This window comes from Anopheles maculipalpis, chromosome 2RL, assembly GCF_943734695.1.
Source record: "Anopheles maculipalpis chromosome 2RL, idAnoMacuDA_375_x, whole genome shotgun sequence".
Classification (NCBI taxonomy): domain Eukaryota; kingdom Metazoa; phylum Arthropoda; class Insecta; order Diptera; family Culicidae; genus Anopheles; species Anopheles maculipalpis.
Window position 1 is genome coordinate 73,090,806 of NC_064871.1, and position 25,841 is coordinate 73,116,646.

At 40.6% G+C, this 25,841-nt stretch overlaps 4 protein-coding genes across 5 annotated transcripts in view; 1 reads left to right on the plus strand and 3 right to left on the minus strand.

Annotated features, from left to right (window-relative positions):
• Positions 1-25,841, minus strand: part of LOC126556033 (fatty-acid amide hydrolase 2) — a 526,247-nt gene that overhangs the window by 429,369 nt on the left and 71,037 nt on the right. The window lies entirely within an intron of this gene.
• The window catches only part of LOC126555972 (nucleolar GTP-binding protein 2), a 207,117-nt gene that overhangs the window by 44,459 nt on the left and 136,817 nt on the right, over positions 1-25,841 (minus strand). The window lies entirely within an intron of this gene.
• LOC126556527 (microfibril-associated glycoprotein 4-like) lies at positions 2,425-3,837 on the plus strand. The gene is made up of 6 exons (XM_050211790.1): positions 2,425-2,552; positions 2,646-2,699; positions 2,768-2,829; positions 2,922-2,960; positions 3,023-3,545; positions 3,621-3,837. Exons 1-6 carry the CDS (start codon positions 2,425-2,427, stop codon positions 3,742-3,744), a joined length of 930 nt encoding a protein of 309 aa, XP_050067747.1. The 3' UTR covers positions 3,745-3,837.
• LOC126556261 (ras-related protein Rap1) lies at positions 7,561-25,827 on the minus strand. The gene is made up of 5 exons (XM_050211493.1): positions 25,713-25,827; positions 18,093-18,315; positions 10,451-10,648; positions 7,868-7,960; positions 7,561-7,796 (listed from the first exon to the last, which is right to left on the minus strand). The coding sequence occupies exons 1-5, from the start codon at positions 25,799-25,801 to the stop codon at positions 7,563-7,565; spliced, it is 837 nt and encodes a 278-aa protein (XP_050067450.1). The 5' UTR covers positions 25,802-25,827; the 3' UTR covers positions 7,561-7,562.

The following is a 25,841-nucleotide window of genomic DNA, read 5'->3' on the forward strand; positions in this document are numbered from 1 at the left end:
AAGGACGGCCAGGCCGTATTGCTTACAATAAACTTAAAATTAGTATACTCCTTTCATCCTTGCTGGGAGACATTTCTTTCTCCGAGCCGTGAAAGGGCAACATATCCCGGGTGTACTCGGTTGTCCCGAATTGGAGTATTTGGCAACTTTCCAATGCCCCGGACTGCGTCTAACAAGGCGGGTCGAGCAGCCTCGTATTCCACACAAGACCATTGAAGATGATCTATGTCGTGGTATCCGAGGCCGCAGCCACATACTTTGGAGTCGACCTGTCCTATACGCTGGAGATGTGCGCCCAAAGCAAATGATTGGACGATCACCTGAAGTCTAGACATCATTCGAATGAACGCACGATCACCTGAGATGCCGTGGAACCAAGGCTTCAAGGACACTTGGGGAGTGATCGAATAAAGAAACCTCCCGAGCTCATCGGTGTTCCACAAACTCTGCCACCGAGCCATGCAGAGAGACTGTGGGGCACGCATGTACTCGTGAGGTAAGATAAGCCTGTCGAAAAAGGACCCTTCCGAAGCACCCTTTTTGGCTAATTGGTCTGCATTTTCATTGCCGAAGATACCGCAATGTGCAGGCAGCCAAACAAGAGATATCCGGAATGATTTCTCAAACAATGAGCTTAAGACCTTTAATATTTCTTTTACGAAGTAGTCCGGGCTCTTAATAGCCTTCACAGATTTTAATGCTTCGACAGCGCTTAAACTGTCGGAGAATATAAAATCGTCTGGAGGACAAGCACTTATAATCAACACGGCGTAAAAGATTGCAGCGAGCTCCGCTACATATATGGAGCATGGCTGGCGTAGTTGGAAATATGCCTCGGATACAATGTTATATACGTCAAAACCAATGCCCTGCTCTGATGAGGATCCGTCAGTATAAAAATGGTTGCTGTTACAATGGCCATACTTTTCCATAAATAGGCTGGGAATTGCTGTCCTGCGAAGACTATCGGGGATAGACTTAGTTTGCTCTCTCATCGAGGTGTCTACTCTAAACCGGGAACTGCAGGACCCTGGTAAGCTGGCACAATTTAAATTAGCTTGCTAGGGTGTACCTCTAAGGAAGTAAAATCATGAAAGGTTTTCATGATTTTACATTTAGAACCTATCTCATGCAGTGTTAGAAAGTTCTCGATCATCAATGGGTTTGATACTGTAGAGCGTACGAGAAGGCGAAGCGAGAGTAGCTCAAAATGGAGCGGAAGCGGCATCACTCCACACATCACTTCGAGCGACATCGTGTGGGTTGATTTGATACAACCCAATGCGATTCTAAGACAACGGTACTGGATACGTTCAAGACGGATCAGATACGACTTGGATGCCCAATGGAAGCATATGCATCCATATTCCAAGACGGACAGTATCGTCTCATATAGCTTAAGGATATCTGATGGGTGTGCACCCCACCAGAATCCTGTAATTGTTCTGAGAAAGTTGATTTTTCTGGTGCATTTTTTAACGAGGTAGTCAATATGTGCCCTCCACACATTCTTGCTATCGAACCAAACGCCTAGGTATCGAAAAGATCTGCCAATGGATATCTTTTTGTTATACATATGTATATCAAAATGGGGGTTTATCATTCGGAGCTTTTCTTTGTGGCAAAAACTACCATTGAATCACCATCATCGAATTAGAAGCTCACGGAAACTACTTTTTTTTGCACTTCAGGAAAATTGCAGCTAAGGAAAAGAAAAGCCTGAAGATGACACCTAAAAATAGTAGTGTTAGAATATTGTACCAAAGCAACATTGAATAATTTACGACGCTTGTACTAAAACCGCACGAACTTATTTAAAGTCCTGATATCTTTATTGCTAATATTGCTAAAATATGAGGTTAAATAAATAAATGTATTATTCATCTGCTGCTTCATTGTACTTTGTTACAATATGTATAAAAAATCTGAGAATAGTAAAAGGAAACAAATGAGCAAACAAACTTTTAACGTCGCATCTATTTTTATAAATTAAAAAAAATAAAATTTTTTTTTTTTTTTTTTATTCATGAGGGACGGCCTGGCCGTATTGCTTACAATAAACTTAAAATTAGTATACTCCTTTCCTCTTTGCAGGGAGACATTTCCTTCTCCGAGCTGTGAAAGGGCACCATATCCCGGGTGTGCTCGGTAAAAAAAAAAAAAAAAAAAAAAAAAAAAAAAAAAAAATAATAATATTTGTGAAAATCTTAAATGGGCAATAATAAAGCCCCTACATTTACAGTAAAATAATCAAACAAACAAGTTTATTTACATTCTGCGTTCAGACGTGTTAGTGCTACACGCGAACCGTTACATAGTATGCGTGTAACGGATGCGGCGTGTCATGCGCCCGATCGTGTACAATCATTCCCATCAGCTGCGGATTGCTGGCGATCGATTCAAACCACACTAGACGCTCGTACGATGAAGACCACTGTAGTGCTCGTCCTGATATGCTGCCACACCGTGCTGTGTTTCTGCAGCGTGCGAGCAAACGACACGACAAACGATGTGGAACCCTTCCAAGGATTGAAAACAAACCTTATGCTGCAGTGAGTATCGCAACACGAAAGCACGCCGACCAATAAATTATGTTGCCTGTATAACGAGCAATTTGTAATTTCTGTTCAAATTTTTACAACAAGGGTGCTGAAACGGCTGGACGAAATTGATCAGCGCATAAGCCATTTGGAACGGAGGTATGGAAACAAAAGGGGGGAAATTAAGTGTGTTGTGTTAATCATTATTTGCAACTCTTTTTGGATAGAATACAGAGCAACCACCATATAACCACAGCGTTCATCAGGGACAAATTGGATGGAATCAATGGTAAAAAAAATCCCCCTTCTTTATGTGCTTTCTAACCCGGTTCGAGGTCGTCCATGCAACTCATACTTGTTTTTTTTTCCTCTTTCTAACAGATAAGCTTGAAAGCATCAACAAAACGTTGCGTCAAAATGGTAAATACTCAGCGTCCAGTACGCTTGTAAAGCAAATCGTTTATTATGTGCTTCGGTTTCAGTGGGCACGTATTATGCGTCCTGCCAGGAAGCGCCGGCCATGCTGAGTGATGTGTACACAATCAAACCACCGGCATCGAGTGTGGCCCCGTTCCGAGTGTACTGTGAGCAAAGCTACCGACAGGGTGGCTGGATTGTGATCAGCCGTCGATTTGATGGATCGCTCAACTTTACCCGGGATTGGATAGACTATCGGGACGGTTTCGGAACACCCGAGGGCGAATATTGGCTGGGTTTGGAGAAGATGCATCGCATCACGGGAGCCGATTACTTTCAGCTGTTGGTACATCTTAAGGACTACGAAGGAACGGTCAAGACGGCACTGTACGATGAGTTTGAGATTGGTAACGAATCCTCCGGATATCGGCTACATTTGGGTGCGTTCGTCGAAGGGAACGCTAAGGATTCGTTACGGCCCAGCGTTGGGATGAAGTTTTCCACACCTGACCGGGATAACGATGAGCATCCGGGGTCTTGTGCGGATTATTACGCTAGTGGATGGTGGTTCCGAAACTGTATGAATGCGTAAGTGACCTCAAACACGAACACACGGAATGAAATCTTATGAACTAGTCTGCAACTCGTACACTTTCGTTTTAGTAATCTCAATGGAGTCTATCGGCGGCTCGACCCACGAAATGCGACAATGAACTGGTTCGGTTTCCGCGACGACCTTCAAGGGTTGAAGGAGGCAACGATGATGATAAGGGAGGTGTCATCGTAGTATGCTTCAGCTTCACGTACTGTATTTACTAACCTTGCAGCAAGCGCATTCTCGTTGCAATGAAGACGCCATTCTTGTAGCTTCTAATGTGAGTTTATTTTGATACTGTGATGATGATTTCCAAACAAAATTCTGTTTTACTCACACACTAACACTTGTTCACAATCACAAGCCACATGCCGTGTTAAATACTTCCCCTCATTAATGTAGAAATCACGCATGAAAAGAACACGTGTCACCTTACTGGAATATTGCTTCCCATCTTTGCATCTAGTAAAACATTCAGTAACACAAATCACATTACAATTACAACACAAGGACACGGATATGGTGTACTGTGGTGCTATAACACAATTATTTTCACATAAGATTTAATAGAAAAACCCCACTTTCTCCTTAAAACCACCTAAATCACCTGCACCGTTCGATTCGTCCTGCTCACTGTCATGAGTGTCACGCAGCAGGAGCGATTTCTAGCGCCGGTTGCTAAGGGAACGGGACACGCACACATTTCCTAGCGTGGTGCGCGTGCACATACCTAGCAACGGTAAACATAAACAAACCACGCAGGAACTTCCTTCGGTGCGTTGGTTGTCGAATGCAAAATCAAGGAACGGAACGATGGTGAATCGCTTACTTTCTTCGTGTCCTGTCTTCGATAGCAAGTGGAAAGATTAAGGTTAGCCTTAACCCTTAATATACTCAAATTAAAAAAAAAGTATAGTTTTGAGGGCAACGTGCGACTTTCTAGCTATTTTTTGAATTCTTAATATGAATTGAAGCTTTGTACCAAACCTACTATTCCCTCGGTGTTTCGGTGAGTTTCTGTGTTACATTTTCACCAAAAAATATCGTGCTTTATGTACTCTAGGCGTTTAATGTGTATTGCTCGAGCATTACGGCAAGGCCGCTCTTGCCTAATAAAATGGAGGGTATATTGCTCGATTAAATTCGCTAAATTCTCGTTAGTTTTTTTTTTCGTTTATTTATAGAGTCTTTGAGTCTTTGACACAACGGGGCAGTCCGGTGGTATAAGTGACAACGGCGCCGGTCTTCAAATGGCAGAACAAAGGTTCAAATCCCATCCGGACCATCCTCCCGTAGTGAGGACAGACTATCCAAATGCGTGGTATCGGCAAGTCTAGTGAGCCATTTCGATGCCCGGCGTGGTCTTAGAGCTCGTTAAGCCAAGAAGAAGAAGAAGAATGTACATCGTTTCATTACTAAAATGAGTGATTACACCAACATTTGATCAGTCTCTCTCAGAAAACAAGACGACCCTTCAGTCCGGTCAATGTTTAAACTTTATGGACGGGAGGATGAATGTTGCTCTATGTTGCTCTATAAGTGGATAAACTGTGTGTTTTCATATGCATTTAATGAAGTTAAGCAATGGGTGTTTTATAATCATGAAACTCGATATTTTTGAAGCCAAAAACTAAGCTGCTTCTTAAAACATTACGTGTTTATTCATTATTTATTCATACCTCTTATTATCAGTTCTGATAGCTCTAATATAGAAAAAACAAATACATTAGCGACTCAGAAAAATTAGATACAGAATCTCCAAAAATAGTTATGGAAGCGCGTGCATTTGATATGGAAAATGAAATTTGACAGGTGGTTTAATTTCTCCATATCAATTGCACTCGCTCCCGTTATTATTCTTTGTGTTTTTGTATCTGTTTTTCCTGAATTGCTAATGTATTGGGTTTTTCTATATCAATGGTCGAGGTTTCCATATTCGCCTCCGCTAATCTCTAAAGATGACTCGCCGCACCCTATCGTTTGCATTCCCATCCCAGTAGGCATGGAAGGGTTCATCACACTCCCATTAGACAAGAACGAAAGCATTTTTCAACGCTCGTAGCTAGACGAATAATTCAATAATTCCTATCGTAGTTGATCAAACAATATTTACATAGCCAACGATTGTGGTAACACAAGCTCAACACATTTATCATGCGAAAGGAAACGATTTGGCACTTGTTTGGCGATAGGAAGGTGAAGTAAAAAGGAACTGATTTTAATATTTAACATTGGTTACTGTAAACGTACAAACAGTGTTTATATTTTTAAATAAACAAATAATTAAATATTTTTTTAATTTAAATGGTGCAATGAGGGGAAAAAGGGTTAGTAAAACAAAACACACCACCGTACACGTTGCCAGTTACATGGGTTAATTTTATTTACTCTCAAGTTTTTTTCATTTGCGACCTACATATACTCTTCCTTCACGTTCACTCTTTCTTCATGCTGTTGTCATATGTTAGGGATTTGATCATTTGGTTTGTTGATTTGTTGAATAGCTACACAGGTTAATATTTGTTTGCCGGTTTCCCCTACACTTCACGTCCCATTCCGAGTCACCAGGACTTCCTATCTCGTTGACTTTCCGTTTAATTATACACTTATTATACCTTATTGACTCTTCACATTTGACACGGCAATAAAAGGTTTTTGTATGAATCGATTTTTTGTTTGTTTCATACATAGCACACCCTTTAACTCTATACAGTGTTAGCATTACCGTGTAGATCGTAAATGTATTTTAACAGCAACGACAATTTGGGATTTTATTTTTCCTGGATGATTGTTTATGTGTGAATATTATATGAAAATTGTTCTCCTTCAGTTTTTTGTTTCAATGGCTTGCCCCACATTATCATAACTCTAAAGATGGTGTTTAATGTTGTATTTATATTTTGATTTTGGCTTTCCCCCTAGCATTCTTCTACGAAGACAAACCGTTTTCGCTGCGTTTGATGGATTCTATCAAACGTTCGCAAATTAAGCATTTAGTATAGCTGAAGAAACATCAATCTTTTGTGGTTTTCTTGTTGTATGCGCAATGAGTGGAAACTTGATTGGTGATTTATTGGCAAGAAATGGTTTAACGATCGTCGAATCAGCTCGTCCTCAGCATAGCGTTTGTGGTTAGGAGTGATTTTTTTTTTATTTTGCCCATTTGCAGGTGAACAGTTTAGTGAAGTGAATAGATTTATTTATTCCATATTACCCAAAAACACTAACACACATTAACATTCACGCACACGAACTGGACTCGATGAAATTATTTTTAAATGTTCGATACGATGCTTACTTTATTATTGCGATTCTTCAATGCCCGCTACTAGCCGCTATCCAATGCAACTAAGTGGCTTTAGTGTTGAATCGTTTGGAACGTAGGGAAGATTACGGACATGATACTTCTTTTGTTTAAAAAAATACCTCTTTACCGGCATAACTAATCTATTCCACGTGTGGTTACATCTCTCGGCGTTGAGTACGGCGCATTTTTTGTTGTTGTTCTCTAGTGCAGTGGTATTACCATTCGCCTTTGCTTCGTGTCATTCTTCTACGCGCAAAACCTCCACAATCGTTCCCTTTTATTACCCGTATTTTTCCACTTCGATACTTTACACAATGTTTTCGAACGATTCGACACGGTTTTGATTTAATAACATCACAAATCTTGTTTTTTTATTTTAACGTCTATGGTATGGATAGGTCGGAAAAAAGTGAAATGATGAAAGAACGCGCGAACGAGATATTTTTATTTAATCAGCCACGCATCGGCAAAAGAAACAAAATTCGTAAGCTTCATTTATGTGATTTGAAGAGTGCAGTAGACACGGGGAGATTGGTTTATGTTTTGTATTTTAACGTTCTGTTTCGATTCGTTCTGAAAACTCTTTCCGGTGTGGTCGATTAAGAGAAAAACCATCCTTTTTTTTTTTGTTTAATGAAGGGTGCAAGGAAAGCCGATTACTTGCGGCGTAAGAGAAACCGTAATGTGCCTTCAGCGTAACCCATTAGGAAAGGATGCACGAGTTCCGTTTGCCGCCGAGACTTTTGTCCTGTATCTGCTGTAAGTGCTGCAGCTGGGCAACGGATGGAACGTGAACGCTGGGAGATGCCTGGGGTGTCGCTGGTGCGCCACTGCTACCGGTGCTGGGCTGCTGGGGCAACGATTGGCGTCTTCGCCGCCGGAGGGCCGGGCTGAGATTGTATGTTATTTTAGCTTGCACCAATAGTTCTTTGAAAATCTGCAAATAGATAAACGAAACGTGTGTTAGGTTTGTAGTATTACAGTAAATGTCAAAACATTATAATTTACCTGTGTAACATTACGGTTCAGCTTTGCTGATGCTTCGACGAACCCATTTTCCCAGTCCACCGTTACCATTGATTCGGTAGTGTCACGTGCCACCTGTTGAATGAAGGATGAAATTTAAACAGAGTGAAATATTTCACCTTGAAAAGTTTCACGAGCAGTTATGACTTTATACCAAATGTAACACCACATCGGTCGGTTAAGGTGCAATTAAGTATTTAGTATGCTCTCCTGAATAAACAAATGTTAAATAATAATACGATTTTATAACATGAAGATTGAACAGTAATATCCATTTTAAAAAGCGATTCATCATGCTCATCAACTTTAATTACTACCATACAGTTCAATAGCAGCTTTAACTTGCGAATTATCCTACTCATTACAAGAATATAACGAGCTATTCCAGGTTACAGGGGACATTATTATGCTCCAGGTCATTGTGCACAGATCACAGCATCGTTCCTCCACGTATGGATGATTTTCTTGTCATGGTACAAGATAAACAAAAGCTCTTAGCGAAACTGTTCTAGCAATAATTAATTTCCTACTACAATGACGTTATTTAACCTCACTTAGTTAATAAAATATAATGTCCCAAATTGTTATACTGATGGAAGCTTTTATAAGGCTCTCAACGCACTGTCAGTTACAAGGCACAAGAATCAGGAAAAAAGCAAGACGAGTAGACCCTGGGAGCAGTTTCGGAGCGAGCGATCAGTCGCGAATCAAAGATCAAGAACGAAAAACTATTTTTTTTATTTCTTCTAAAGTGTTCAACTATAGCCACTTATAATAGAAAAGGCGTAGAAATAGGAAAATTAAAAGAAGCCGCACCTGGTTTTCTTACACATAAAATCATTTCTTGTCATCCATGATTTGAGATAGGAAACTTAAACATTTTTAACTATTTCTGATACAGTAAATAACATTAAAGGTAGCATTGCTATCTAACAACATCGATTAGGTATCGATTTAGAAGCCAAGTCTCATCAAATCGTATTTAGTTCTCATTATTGTAAATCATTATTACATCCACAAACTTCATTGAGCTTCCTGCACAAATCCTACATGACCGTACTTGTCCTTTTCGTTTCTAGGCAGCAAAGTTTTTCGCTTAAAACTTTTCTTTCATACACGACGGACATGTCCACAGCGTGAACAGACACAGGAAACCGGAAGTAGCTGCTAGATGGACATACACACAGTGACTCAATTCTAGTTTTGTGAGCGTCATTCTTTCGACTGAAGGGTATGAGTATGATGTACAGCTGGGACGATACGTTTGAACGTCCACAGTGTATTCATGTGAGACAGCTAGGGGGAGATAGCAATATGGTCCTGCTAAGCAGTGTTTAATGTTCATCAAACAGATGAAATTATCATTTACTTGGGATAAGTAACTTTTGATAGTTAGGATATTAAAAGCTATAAATAATCTTACTGGTTGTTTTACGATTTCAATTACTATTTTTAAATAAATGCTCTTAATCGCTACACAATACGTTAGTAAAATAGATAGTAAAATACAGATTGCATACATTAAGGCGTTCATAATTCAACACTGAAGCCATTTTGACATTTCAAAGGTGTCATTCGCGAGACTATGTCTATTAGTGCCATCTTTTGCCAAACGATTAAAATGAAGGTCTCGATTCAATTTCTATTTTTATATTAGTTCCATTTACTCATATGTTCCATTGAAAGTAAATTAAAAAAACACAACCTCATGTAACTAACACAACCTTTAATATCGAATTTTATTTCACACTCTCCAGTTACAGTCGATTCTCTATGTTCAACTAACACTGGTCACATGATTTAACTCCAGGTGTCTACGTTACAGCCACTCAATGGTGCAACCTTATTGGCGAGCGTAATCGTAAGCATTCATGGCGCTTATTGCAAACGTTTTCAGCGAGCTTCTGAAAAGGGAAAATGAAATTCGTTTCCCCTTTTTCTACATTTTTGTGTTTATCCTTTCCAGGAACGAACGGAACGAAAATCGACTAGTGAGCACCATGATACGCTCGTTTCATTCCACTTCTTTGGCTTGTAGATTACCGAGACACTAACTATGCGTTTGAAACATGATGCTGGAACAAGGAAACGATTTAAACGCTTGACGCTTCACATTCTTCCAGCTTTGCATTTTGGTGGCATTCCACGAGAAACGAATCAAAACATTTCGCCGTATTCATTACGTTCGGTGTGCTTAGTGTGTATCGTTTGCATAGAAAGTTGTAAATGTTGTTATTGGAGCACTGTACATAATTTGAAATTTATCTTTAATATGCTTAACAAGTGGTATTGAATCCATGAGGCATTTAAGACATTCATATAGATCATTACATTAAAAACCGTTTAACAAAATATAGTAATGAGCTCATGCTCGTGGCTGCTGATGACCGGCTCAGGTCCCCATTACACGTGGAATTCTAATGAATCTTCATGTTTTTAATTCGCTTTACGTTGGTACACCAGAACAAATCGCTTTTAATACAACTGTACCGAATCAATCTAACCGACCGATAAATAGATAGTATCGAATCAGGTGGGAACCCACCAATGATCTCTCCCACTCACCTGCCGCAGATCCTCATCCTCGTCGCTCAAATCGGTCTTGTTACCAACGACCACAATCGGTACCGCCGTCGTAGATTTAATCTCGTGGATTTGCTCACGTATCGCTTTCACTTCCTCGAACGTGATACTGTCGGTAACGTCGTACACCAGTATGAATGCATCCGCTGATGAGATGGAAAGGGCTCGCATCGCAGGGAACTGTAATTGGAACGAGTACAAGAGAAAAAAAAAATGCGATTGAAAATGCACGTCATTCTGATAAAAAATAAAAAGACAAGTGTACTTTTATGCTGACTAGTTGACGTGAAGCATATTTACAGGAATAGTGCGCGTGTTGTATTTGCAAAACTTTACACAAACCCTAGCTCGCAAACACGGCGCAGGACAGAAATAACTAACGAGTTTACTTGCACCAGCATTTGCCAGTCGTCAGGGCAGGATGCATGGCAAAGTTTCATGCGTAATTGGATTGGAACTTTTACCATATGGATTGATTAATCTTGCTTGGCTCAGTACCATCATAATAGAGTTTTGCATCGCGAAAAAGGGGAGCTTTTTATAACCTTTATAAAGGGAAATTTAAAATTAAAACACATCAAGCTAAAAAATATTACGATATTAGTTGGACGTTGGCAGTTATAAAAGGAATCTACAGTTTTATCAGGGATAGTTAACAATTAACTAGCATCAATTGCAATCGATCATGCGAAGAAGAAGAATGAAATGCATTGATATTAGTATACTTCCATAATTCATACATGTTTATTGTACGTCGCAAGAATTCTGCAATATTAAATTAGCCTTAAAATTAAGCTAGGTGAGATTAATGAGGTGAGACAAGAACAAAACAGAAAAAAACAAAAGGAGAGATAGCCCCATTTGATTTGAAAGAAAAGAGTCAAGGAGACAATTACTGAATAAGAATATAGAAACATTGAAGTATAAAAAACAAAAAAAGGATCATTCTAACCAGTGCGATGGATGTGAAGAACAAGCGGGACATGGGAAAGAGGTCTAGTAGAGTCAATCGCACAAAGAAGGGGGTTGGCCGCTAAGTAGCAACGAGTAGAGTATGATGAGATGAGGGCAAAGGATGAGCCTAAACTAAGTCCAAATGTAACTCTAGAAAACAGTATTTTAATCTGATCTAAGCTATTGACGTTTGCCCTACTCTATTGGTTGCCGGACGACAGCGTTCTACAACAGACGACAGCGTTGTATTCGCTAATGGACTGAACTAACAAGACGTGTAAAGCATTTAGTCAGCGAAGATAGTATATTCGACGAACATGCCAATGAAGAAACCTAGCAAAGTACAAATGATATGGTTTAAATGGTGGGGAAAGGGTAATTTCCGATCTTGAAGAAGACTAAGATGCCGGACAAGATCTACCCGTTCGTCTTCTTGCCTTAACGAGCTTCCAGGTCACGCCGGCCATCGAATGGCTTACTAGACTTGCCGATACCACGTAGATGGACAGTCAGTCGTCATTACGGGGCGACGGTCCGGATGGATTTGAACCCCGGTTCTGCCGCTTGAAGACCGGCAGGTTACGATGGCTGGGGCATGTTATGCGGATGCCGGGCTCATGCCCTGCCAATAAGGTATTCGTCAGCAACCCCCAGTTCGGCACGAGGTTTAGGGGAGCACAGCGAGTTCGTTGGTTTGATCAGGTAAAGGGGACATGGATGGGAAGCTGCAGCCAGCGATCGAGTTTCCTGGAGATCTATTGTTGACCGGGAGAGAGAGAGTCTATCGCACCAAGAAGGAGGTTTTTGGGTACACAGATTTAAAACCGATGGCTTTTAAAGTCTGGAGTTCCTCAAGAAAGTGTCCTTAGTCCTTTTTTTTTACCTTATTTTTCAACGAATGTACCTCTATCCTCCCCCCGAGGGTTGCCTACTCTACGCTGTTGATCTCAAGATTTTTCTTCCAATGTCCTTGTCCAAACCTTCCTAAATCTCCTATGTCCCGGCATAAATTAACATATTACTGGGTAGTTATGCTAACGTCCGAAATCCGTGATCCCTTCTGCCTGAAGTATCTGTATTGTTGATGATGGGTTGCTCTTCTCTGAAATAAACAGCTGTAGTCTGGTCTCTTACAGACTCGACCGCGAAGGCTATACTGGAGAATGTTTTGACAAACAATTGACAACCTGCACCTAGGCCCTGTAGATCTTCATCGTGCTTTCGGTCAGCATTACGCGAGGCAGCTATCGAGGTCCTAGGTGGGCGAGAGTCCTGGCGGCCGACAACTCCGCCCACAGGTAAATCCGACACTGGGCTTGAGCCCATTAAAAAAAGGCATATCCAATCCCACCCCACACTCTACGGCTCGAACATCCTTTCACTCTATCAAGCTTTCAACAACACCTACCTCATGAATATTCCTTTCCTTCCTTATATTCCTTTTTATACTCTCTACCATATAATTGGCGGATAATTTACTAAAATAAATAAATGAAATATATACTTCATTAAACAAAAATGAGTACAAATATTCTGGTGCGGCTAAGGGAAAAAATATCGCCAAAAATTCAACAATTCTACATATGCTCCAATAAATTCCTTCCAAATTTATTTTCAGACACAATTCCCCGTTGTGTTGGGTGAGGAAAATGAGGAAACGCCCTTGTTCTTCAAAGCAGAAGAAGCAAACAAACTAACATGCCGTCACTATTTCAACAGGTGGACTCTACCAAGCATTATACAGCGAAGCAACGACAGCAAAACGTTTAACGTTGTGCCAACGCAAAGCAACAAAAAGACTTTCCCAAATTATATATCCGCCCTATCGTTCTACGGACACCCCAACAGGCAACCGATTAAGGTGGGTTAGATTAAAGTTAAATTTTTAATGGCTTTCTGAAAGCGAGGCACGTTGCTTGGTCCACCCAAAGGTCTATTCGTAAATTCTACCCTTACCCACCAAAGCGGATGGCGTCAACGTGTCCCACGAATGTGTCCTTTGTTTGGCGATATAATTTGGGTTTAACAAATTACATCACACCTTTTTTTTCTAACTTATTAGCTATTCTGCGAGTGATTTGTTTTGAAAGGATCGGATAGGATAGTGACCGACGACTCATTTAGGTTTCTGCCTTACGCTACTTCCTACCATCAGCAGTTTGCTTTGTTGCGGACTTGTGTGCCTTGGGCAATGCATTTGATTAAACCATCCTTGGTCTGCTCTTGTGGTGCTTCACAACGTTCTTTCGGTACGCACACGCACACAAACCAATCCTTGGATGGACATGATAGTAAGGCTTTAAGGGGTTTGTTTTTACAACGCTTCACAAAACAGCCTGCTTTCGTTGACGAGATAGCGCGTTGAGTGTCAAAACTTCACTATCTCTAGGAGCATATTTGGACGTCAAGTAACTTCATCGAAAAATGGAAAGCACCGAGATGCTGTGTAAGTTCGTCAAACATAAAGGCCAGAAAATGTGGACATCAAACAGGTGAAGGTACTGAACCGAGGAAAAGAAAAGTTCACGCGAAACTGTTACTCGGTCAGTCTGGGCGTGGTGACCAGACGAGGGTGAGCGTGAGTGTTGTTGGATGAACAAATATTGGTTTGTTGCCATTCTAGGCGAGTTTTCTGGCAACCTTTTTGTATGTGTGTGTGTGTGTGTGTGTGTGTGTGTGGGCATGATGGTGGATTGTTTCAAGTTCGTTAGCTAAAGGAACGGACAGCATGTTCTGTGTAGCGCGTGCTGTTGGACGTGTCCGTTTGTATACGTAGTACTTCCAGCGAAGCTCAGGACCTTTCGCCTGCTCGACTCATCACTCATGCTTGCGAACTTTGCTTAGCTTGTGTCCTTCTCTGTGTGCACAAGTGTATTTTTGACCTGCTATGCATCGTGCGAAAATATACACGTTGTTCGCAGCTGCTATTTCGGAACTCTTGTTTACACCATTTTTTATGTATCGTCAGATAAGGTGATGAAAACGTAGTCACTTTTGCAGAAGGCCAGTAATAAAACGCATGTTTCTATAAATTTCAGTAAAAAAGGATGGAAAAGATTGTTTTGTAAAACCTTTTTTTTTATTTTACCCAAATAGTAAAATTATCTAATCGAACATTTGGTTAAGTATAAAATCCATTACCAATAGCTTCAAATCGTTTAAGGAATATTTGTTTTATACAATTGTTTATATTCAAAATCAAACTAGAAGGATAACAACTTGACGATTCATAATAGGAGCTTCTGCATCACCCAGTGGTTGATTTACTAAGGATAGTGGACATTTGCAAAACGACTGTAGAAATTCAAAAATGAAAAATAACACCTAATAAAATATAAATCGTTTAGAGATCTTTGTAAACCGAATTTCGTTTAGGAGATTTTTGCAAATTCGGAGCTCTTTGGCAGCTCAGAGCTCCGGCAGCCACTCAGTCCGCATGATATTAATTTCAATAAAGAACACACGGACTCATTCCTTATTGTCTACAGATTAAAGTTAGTGAATGTTGGAGACAGTGTGTCACGGGGGCAAGAGCGCCAGGCAGACTTTTTTTTTAAATAAAAATTCAATAAGGCAATAAATTGAGTATGCAGAATTGTTCGTACTTGTGACTAGATATAGTCTACCGAATTTCATTAGGAACAGTAAATATTTATCATTCTTTATTACATTTTTTTATCTTTCTTTTATCATTTTATTCTGCCGATGAACAATATTGAATATTATTTTATAATATTCCAACCAGTTCAAATAAACTCTAAATAATTTTTCAACGAATAAAATCGACATCAGGCGCAAAAGGGCCTCCATTATTTGGAGCACGAGTGCCACACACTTTTCACTGGTTTTATTTACTTAGCTATAAAATACGTAAACATTGTTTTTCTAAACCTCGAGCTGTGATATCACAGCTGCTTCAACTGAAGATCACCATCAACAACTATAGACGAGTTTCCAAATCCACCGATGCCGTTCTGCTGGACATTGAGAAGGCGTTCAACAACGTGTGGCACAACGGGCTCATTCACAAGTTGTGCAGGTTCGCCGTTCCAGCTCATCTGGTAAAGATCTTGCACAACTATCTAAAACAGCGAACATTCCGGGTCGTTGTTTCATCAGCCACCTCCGGTGAAACCGCAGTATCAGCTGGTGTTCCGCAGGGCAGCATATTAGGGCCTCTGTTCTATCTGCTGTATACTGCGAACCTACCAACCCTTCCCGCTGGTGCGCACATGTTCCTGTTCGCAGATGACATGACCATCGCGACGAAGAGTAGGACACCTGCAGAGTTGAGAAACAGCGCCCAACGTTCACTGTCCTAGACTCAGGCGATTATGATCCCTCATCGTCTGCAAACCGGCTCAGCCCACAAACACACAACATCACCATAGATAGCATCCGGTTGCCGTGGAGATCCACGATCCGGTACCTCGGAGTCACTATTAACAACCGAATGCTGTTCCATCACCATACAAAAGATACATCGATCCGCTTACTCATATTATTGAGGAAGTTATATCCACTCATCAGTAGACGCTTCATGCTCCATCCAAAAAAACAAGCTAGCCATCTACAAATATGTCGTCCTGCCCACAGCAACGTACGGCATTCCTGTCTGACGTTCCTGTGCAAAGACGAATCTGCGGAGTGTACAACCTAGGTGCAATATATTCCTCTTCGCTAGACGGTCCTCGCTGGACACGGCTTAAGAAACTCTACGATGCAGCCAACATAGCACCATTTGACGACATAGTAGACTACATCATCAACCGGCTACAAACATCAGCAGAAGCCTCAACTCACCAACTGGTGCACAACCTAGTTTTTAGATGATAAGTTATTTTATAACGTAATTTGACTAGTTTTCAAGTTGTTGATTAGTTTGTAAGTTTGTTCAGCTAATTAAATTATTCAGCCTGCCTTTTGGCATACATTACGACAACAGCACTGAAAAGCGAATTCATCATGTAAATGCTAACATACTTGACAATAAATACATAAATCCTCGAGATATCAACAAGATCAGGAATCAAATGCCAGATGCTAGGATTTTTTCATTACCAACGTATGCATTAAAAAAGCGATATTTTTTTCAGATAGATGCGTAAATTAAACGGTAAAAGAGACTGTAGTCAATCAAATTGCACTGTTTTCTTAAATCAATCGATAATTTTTATTAATTTTAATGAATTTAAAGAAAAAAATATCCAACCTATGTCTGGTCGTATAGCGGTTCTTTTGCCGGCACTTAACCATAAGTGTAAAAAAATAATTTGCTGAACTTTTTTCTGTTAAAAGGTCGCCTATTTCATCAGTTCATTCCTGTCTTTGACTATGCAATTATTTAGATAGATTCTCTTGTGCAAATTGATCTAGAAAACTGCGATCGAACGGAATTGGAAAACACTTAGGTTGACTACTTGGTATTCCCCCAGAATCTCCAAACGATTGTGGAACTTTTTAATGCATGTGTCAACTATTGGCAGGCTCCTTGTACTGTAAATCACATTGGTCAATGCCATTTCAGCAAAAAATAAACGGACAGTGATGACTTTTCATTGATTATGAACTAAAGCTTCTGTTGAATGTTCCAGGAGCTTAAAATGGTCGAATGGCCAGATCAAGGCTCGCACTCTATCAACAACCTACTCCAGTAAGACAAAAATCTGATAGTGACACAACGGCGAAATTTTTCCCGGACCAGGATTGAGCACGCGGTAGCTACTGTAAATTAAGAGATAAGACATAACATTTTGACTGTTTGTACTAGATCAGTACCGACCACTAGGTGACAGCGTAAGTACATGAAAAATTGGAACATTGTTGTCACTGTTTTAATACATGCGTTAGTTCACGGTGATGCAGGATGGTGCGTCCTTTTTAGCGGGTTAAGTCCCAAAAAGATAACCAGGGGCGAGAATGGAATTGGCTGTGAGATCCGAAATCGAAAGGAATTTTTCGGCGACTCGAACCGTTCAAGAACACGAAGTTTCGCCCACACCACAAGTCAATTACTAGAAGCTCAAGGAGCCAATACATAATAAATGACCAATTTTTTTACTATTTATTATTTCATAAAACAGATATTTTTGCATAATTTGTTTTCTGAATCTGAATAAAAAACGAAAAATGTGTATAAAATGACCTGAAACTGATATAAGATTTTTTTAAACCCGATTTAAGTAAGTTACACAATGAATTGCTTAACGTAGAACACTTGCACCAATTTTCGCTAGATGATAAAAACGGGCTTTTACTCTGTTAATTTTTTTCAAATAAATAAATTACATTCAAAAGTTGATTCAAATGCTCATTATTTTCTCAAGGTCCTAGCAGCAAGATACTGTCCTGGGATATCATTTTAATGATGTTTCAAAAACTGTGTACCTTCTCAATTACAGTTTCGTTTTCGTTTCGCATCCGTAACATCAGCCATGAACGACCAAACTGTGTAAAAATATTACTGTGTATCATCGACGGTAGCATTAGCCAACATCAAAAGCATCAAAATCCCGTTCTCGTGGGAAATAACCAATCCGATCCGGCTGTGGTTGGAAAACAAGGATGGAGAAAGCTTGGATTGCGTTGGTACGGTGCGACGTATGTGTTCAGAAATACATATTTGCATAGCACTTTAGTGCACGTTTGTCACGCTCGTGCCAGTACTTACCTCGTACGATCCGGAAGTGTCGAGAATGTCGAGCGTCAGATTTACTCCACCGACCGAAAAGTGACCATGGTGCATCTCCTCAACGGTGCGTTTGTACTTCGGCGAAAAGCTACTGTACAGGAACTGCGTGATGAGTGAGCTTTTGCCGACCTTCGCTGCTCCCATCATGACGATCTTGTGCCGTACGTTGGAGTTTATGGAGTTTTCATCATTTTTCAGCGGTCTAAAAATAAAAAATAAACGTGGGAAATGTTTGTTTTGTTTGATTAGGAAATTGTAATCATTGTGAAGGCAAATAACAACAACATTGTCATCACACAGCTACTCATAACATTTTCCATATAACGTTTAAAAAAACGTAATATGATTGTAGGTTAAGTATGGATTCTCAGTACAATTAAACCATTGACACTATTAAGCATCGTTGAAACAGAGAAACAATTAACAACTTGTAGTGATTGCCAACATGACAGTCATGTCAATTATGTGTGCTATCGATTTTCTCTGTTCTCTTGCATGGATGTGCTTCAAGCATGAATGTAGTTTTCACTTGTATCTACTGTTTGTCGAAATCGTTTGTCGATTCAGTCACAAGTCACCTCTTTTCCGTATTCCCAAACTAGATTAATTTCCACAAGTTGATGTAATTTACACCGACTTCAAATCCGTCCTCGAACGTATTTCGCATTCAATGTTGCTCCTAACTGTTTCCAATTTAGATGTCAATAGCTCCTTAGCCCTCTAGCTTTGTTGCTATCTCTGAGATCCATCTTATTAGGCAAACATATTGGCTCACTTTTGTCCTCCTTCTCTTCTGGCGCTGTTGAACTTCAGGGTAGTGTCCATAGTGCGTTGTTTTTTGTGTTATGCAGACGATTTGAAAATCTTTCTCCCTATCTCCTCCAAAACAGGATCGTATGTCTCAACAACTTATCCTAGATCGTTTTACTTCCTACTGCGCTCCTAATTTACTTACCTTGCATCCAGAAAAAAATTAATGTTATTTCGTTTACACGTTCCAGCTTCGCTATTACTTTTTTCTACTCCCTGTCCAATTTCCAACTGACAGGAGTTTCTTTAATCAAGGATCTTGTTGTGTGACTTGACACAGGTCTTACCATTCGCCCTCACATTGAGTCTCTTGTTAGCTCAGCTTGCAAAATCCTTGGTTTGATGAAAAGAATTGCCTGGGACTTTAAGGACCTTGTACATGTGCTCTTCTGATCTCTGGTCGAGATTGGAGAACTGGTCGGTAGTCTGGTCTCCCACTGTTAGAAAACAACTAGATCGTATTGAACGGGTCCAGAGGTCTTTCACCAGGATTATTTTCCACAAATATCCTATTAAATATTGCCTCTGGCCTCCCCGTTTTTTGGTCCAGGATCGTCGATCGTCGATAAAAGATCGTCGCTCAAACGCCCAATCGTCCTTCGTCACAGACATCTTACTGGACTGTACCAATGCTCCCGATCTTCTGTCAGCGATCTCTTTGTATAGTCCTACCCGTTACCTTCGTAATCGTCCTTTGTTTGATTCATCGTTTCCTGTTTGATTTGCACCTATTTCTATACTTCTATCGTGCACGTCTTCCTTTCTATCTTTAACTTTTTTTAAATATCGTCCCTTTCCTGCTCTAAAGCTGTTTTGTCAACACGTTTGTATTGACTGTTTTTGTAAACTAGATAACCAGAGGATTTCCTCCCTGTCTTTTCCCTCATCGCGGGCATGCTCGGTTGATATAATATAATGTACAAATTAAAAAAAGGTAAGTTTTAAAAGTAAAGAATTTAATATATGACTAAATTTGCAATGCAAACAATAGTTGAATATATAAAACAAAGGCTGAACTATGGTTATTATGTCCTCCTAAATCCTTGTTGTGCTGCCTTGGAAATAGAATAGTTATTTCTTCCTTTGCTTCAGCCACTACAGGCATTTATTTGCTATGTACGAAGATCCGAATTTTCCAGATTAAAATCAGATTTGATAGCCATTCCTGTCGTGTGACGACTGAAACTAATTACTAGTTAAATACACAAAGTATCAGCCTTTGAACAGAATTGTGAATTTCGGATGGACGTTGCAAATAATTACCATTTCGTTTGGTGGATTAATACGGAAGAGAGTGAATTTATTATTCGTGCCGGTATTTATAATATTTGGTTGAGTGCCTCTGGCACTCACTGTTTGAAGCGTGGGGAAACTTAACGAAATCGATCGTCCTGTCGGTTTCCTGGTCGCTGTCACTGGCGTTGTCTAAACATACTCCCCCCCATGACAGAATGTCATAACAAATTGGTATCAAACGCGTACACTTTTTGTTCTGGGTTTGAAAAGATGATCGCCTTGGATCGTGGGTTGCGTTACATCAAAGCAAACCGTGTCAATGCTGCCTGGACAGCCTGAGCTTTACGCCAAAGTTAAGCTGTATGGTAAAGCGCATTGTGTTTCAGCCGTGATGTCATCTGTGTGTGTCGCACTTGCGGGTTCACTTTGCGCAGCTGGCCTCGATGCAGTGGCAAATAAGTCGAAAGCTTTCGGATGTTCATTTTGCGCAGCTGGCTCGTTGCAGTGGAAAATGATCCTACAGCGTTTGGAGCTCCATTTTGCTCAGCTGCAATCGATGCAGTGGAAAATGTTCCGCTAGTGTCCGATGTGTGTATTAGTGTGTGGACTTGTGCGACAGCAAAGCTTGTAGCAGCAGTGGTCAGGGCGTCTTCCAGCTGCCTGCTCTTTAACTCATTCCAAAGCTGCTCCTCCTTGGTGAGCCGTATTTCCACCAGACTGGAATCTCGGACCAGTCTTCCAAAAAATCGCTCGTGTCGTTCCACGGTGGTCAGTAAAATCGTCCTTCTTGACGCCAGGGTCGATGTTTGAACGGACATTTTGTGACGCGTTTCGTTGAGCGTGAACGAGAGTCCAATGTAATCACTGCCGGACGCGCGCGCGGGAACAATTCGTTTGTGGAACGTAGAAATCACGAGAATTCACAAAACAAAATAACCAGGGATTCGCATTATCCTGGTCACGGCACCATGTTCTTTCGCGTATTTAATTTCGGATAAGTTTTGTTTGTCGCAGCTAATAGTTACCGGTTGATTCGCTTTTGAAAATGGAGAGAGCGCAAAAAGCCTTTTCGCCCCCTATTTATTGTGTTTTGAGGAACAGTTGTTTCCCTTGCCATCACCACAACAACAATCTTTTGTGTGCCGCAATCCGCTCCTCCGACAAGTCGACTGTCGGAGGATTTACAAAAAAGTAAAACAATGTTCCAACAGCCTTATTCCAACTATTTATCTTTGCTTAATCTTAAGCCAGAATTGATAAGAAGTAGATTAGAATATTATGTTAGGATCAATCAAATAATCCAACTCAATTCTATGTAACCAATAAACTACCAATATTTTATGTATTTTATTTAGCAATAAATAAGAACAAATACGCCACATAATCAAATCGAACGAAAGTCTTTTAAATCGTCTGCATGTGGTTATAAAAGTGATTTATCGCGTCATAAAATTGTCTTAAAACTAACGCTTCAGATAAATCGAGCTGCTCCCAAATGTGCCAAAACAGATGGCAGTAGCGACATACATTCAGTAGAAATAAAAAAGCCAGATTTTCAGCACACGTTCCGCTTCGCCGATTAGCATAAATAAAAGCTTGAGTGATATTGTTACTTCATTCCTCGGTTCGACACCGCCGGCTAAGCGGTTAGAGCTAGAATCCCACAGGTACTGTGCACGAAACCTACCGCAAAACAAAGGCAAAACAGGGACAGGGAAAAATAAAATCATTTACTATGAAAAATAAATAAATTTCGATCCACTTCGTAAGAGGATGAATTTTTCGCGGAAACACACACACACACACCTGGTACAACCGCCGGAAAATGCGGCTCGTGCGGATGGAGAGATTAATTTTGGAAGAGTAAATGAATGCCCAGCCATGCGGAGTAATGGCGGCCGGGACGAAAATGTCAATAAGAAATACCTTCCCATCATTTGGCCAGCTGCTATCAAGGGAAACTCACTGTACGGACGACTGCATCAAGCAAATGCCCCGGGGTCGGCGTTTGGTGCGTTTTCTTTTTTCTTTCATACCAACTAACCACACACTTTGCGATCGTGCCCATGGCTGGCAACGAGTTTTCGCTGAATATTTCGCTGCGACCGCTCGGCAGGACAGCGTGAATGACGAGGCGATTTTTCATCTTCCCGCCAGAAATCCCCTTAAGGCGGTGAGAATTGCGAGGAGCTCGATCGGCATCACTTTCTGCAATTCCCTGCCACTGCGGTAGGACAGTTTGCTTTGCTTTTTTTGCCCGCAACATCGCGGCACACAGCCGCACATAATCATCCCCAGGCACACCTTCAGCTTGTCATTGTGCGGTAATAAAAATCACTCCAATGGCAATCAAAGCGCACGGAATCCGGAATTCTTTCACAAATTACTTGGGGAGAAAGCGTACAAACACCGTGGCCAATCAAATCGATCTCGAACCAGGGGGAGTTTTTGTGTTGTTTGGAGTTGTATAGTAAGGCACACAGGGGAAAAAAATACTGAATTCATTTCACGCGAACTGTCGATGAAAGATGGTTCAAGGAAATGCGAAGTGACACATTGTTGAGAATAAATACATTTAGCACGAGGCATTTAAGCGCTTTGCTTATGTTTCTTTGAAACTTTCATCGTCGGTAAATTGTATTAGGATTTGGAGGGTAAATAGGATTTTAGAATTTAATTCAAGGATATCGTTATTTAAAACTAATGTGAAATCAACGTGATGTCGATGGTGCTTCCTGATGATAACTTTCTTTTATACGCAGATGATGCAAAAATCCGTACGCCAGAGCACCGTCGAAATCTTCAAAACACACTGTGCAAGTGCAACGCTTTAACTCTTTACACTTTTAGCCCTACACTCTTCAGCTACAATTTATGGGTGCTTATTGAAATAAGGCTGTCCTTCGATGATCAGCTCGATCATGTTGTGGCTAGGAGCAACCAAAGGCTTGGTTATAAATATGACGCGTGAGTTGTTCATTGACTCTCCAACAGCTCCGTCGATTGTCCTACGATCCTCTCGTCGGTGGACCTATACGTGCCAGCCAGGTCGTTCCTGTCTCGGGCAATGCTCTCAGTCACGGAGCCCAAGACCACGTGTGGCTGGGGACCCGCTGGTCCGCATGTGTCGTCTCCTCAACTTGGTTAGTGAGGTGTTTGATCGGGGAATGTAAGCGGCAGTGCTTTAAAATGTATGTTGAATGGTTGTAAAATATTGTAAATTTGTTGTTGCATCGCTAATGTCTAAGAAACCGACACAGCTTTACTACCTACAAGGTACGTTAAGTGTGGACAACCGCCACCAACAACAGTGGCCATCGCCGATAGCAACAACAGCATCCTTGGATATTCGGAATGGGATATTGGAAGTAGCTCTAATATTACACTTTTTTAAAGATCACTCTAAAGTAAATTTACTGCTATTATCTCCAAACAATCACTATTAAACCAAGATAGTGGAACCTCACATCATGTGATTATAATTTCATAGATGATTTTAAATTTTGCAACATTGGTCAGCTTGTGATTCATTTCGCTTTATTTCGGAAGCACGTGGCTGCGGCCTCGGATACCACAACATAAATCATCTTCTATGGTCTTGTGTGGTGTTTAGACACAGACCAGGGCATAGGAAAACTGCCAATCCTTCTGATACGGGATTCTGCTGGAAGACTGAGAACGATCTTCGTTTTCTGGCGGAGGTACGGTTTACTAGTGTAATCGCTTTTCTCTCCTCTTCTCCCATTGTTGCTCTGTCTTATATGTGACAGACAAACCAGCGAAAGGGAGAAGAGGCCACGAACGAGATCACAAACTCTAAGATCGGACACAACCGGACACTACCATCAGGACTTGACGCATGGAAACGCGCACACACACCCGGGTTAAGGTGCCTTTTCACGACTCGGAGAAGGAAATGTCTCCCAGCTAAGATGAAAGGAGTATCTTATTTTTAAGTTAATTGTGAGCAATACGCCCTGGCCGTCCTATATGAATAAAAAAAATGGAAGTACGCACTAGAATTAATTATCACTCCTTTTTAATAATTGACACTTCAAAAGCGTCAAAACATAAAACACAGCAATATTGCATACATTCAGGCGTACTCGCTGTGATAAACGCTGTGATGTGCTACGAAGAAATCGATTTATTTTTCGCAATCTGGCCGGCCAAACAGATAAGAAATGAAAAGGATGAAAACGAAATCTAGAAACATTGATAGTAACAACACAACAAAATTAATCGATTTTTATCATTGCTTACACCATGAAAAATATTAACAAATTTTGAGAAATTCATGAGGAAAATTTCTCTCATGTTACCACCTATTATCCTTAAATGTTTTGTAAAACTTTAAGTGCAAAAAATCCTCTTTGGCTCCATGACAATTCGTTTAGAGCACCTCTCAACAAAGACACAATATTAAAACTTATGTGATAGACGTTTGTTTGGAAAGCCTCACTTAAAACCAAGCTTGTTATTTGAAGGGTCTTTGGGAATTAATTTACGCAAGGAATTATGATCTTTTTAATGATGAATGCTGCAATTACCATAATACATCACACCCCAGCTATTAAAAAACGGAACTGAAACCGTACGTACCCTCCTTAAGCGAAATAGTAATCGAATTAGCCTCTTTGTGCTCATTTAAGCGTACCGGTCATACAAGCGAACATTCCCTTAAATTGCAGCTATTTTTCAGCTTAATTGAGAACATTTGAGGCACCGACGGGAAATAAGATTTATTACATTGGATAATTTTAAATACCAGCCGCACGCAGTATCGCTACTTCGGGTTGCGCCAGGAAAGCTCTCGAACGCTAAGCTATGATTTTAATCTGCTTCCACTGTATCCTATCGCCCTTTAGCCAAATCTTTGCTGCTGCTGCTGTAGCAGCAGCAGCCCGAAAACTCGGCCGGGTACTAAGGTACGCTGAAGCCATATTATAACGGAATAAACTTTCGACCTGATGGCTAAATCCGCTTTTTGCAGGCTGTCGCATTAAATGTCAGCGATCTGATAAGACTCCGTGTGCCCAACCTGTTTCCTTCTCGCAAAGAAAACGCTCAAAAAGTGCTATAAATTGTGAAACTTTCCCGACGATAATCTAGGCAATGATTCATGTTTCGGCTGTGTGTGTGTGTATGTTCCTGATTTTTTTCTTCAGTTTTGATTGTGTCCTCACGCTAGACCAGCTCCGGTAATTTTTGATCTCTACTCTTTGTGTTTACTTTCCCTGGCATAGGCTATCCGTCAAAATCTTCGGCTAAGGCTTTTCATGGAGTGGTTCGTGTGGTTCGTCCAAAACTAAAATGTTTTATTCTTCTTCTTCTTCTTCTTCTTCTTCTTCTTCTTCTTCTTCTTCAGAACTTCCTTTTTGCTTGCCAAAATCAACCATCATTTGCCCTCTGGAAAGCCGAGCGTTGACCTTGGTTGAGAACACTAGAACTACAGCATCAACAATTAACGATGTCGGGACAAGACAGAAAGTCAAGCACGTACAGGTTAAGTTTGATCGAAAAAAGAAATGGAACAAAAAAATGGCTACTTACTTTTCGCGCTTTGGCCGTTCCTCGGTAGAGTCGTCCTTCATAAACGACGGCTGCAGGCTGAACCGCCGCCGCAGATGTCTGCCTTTCATTTTTTTGTTGCTAGATTTATGTTTTGTGGGTGTCTTTTCG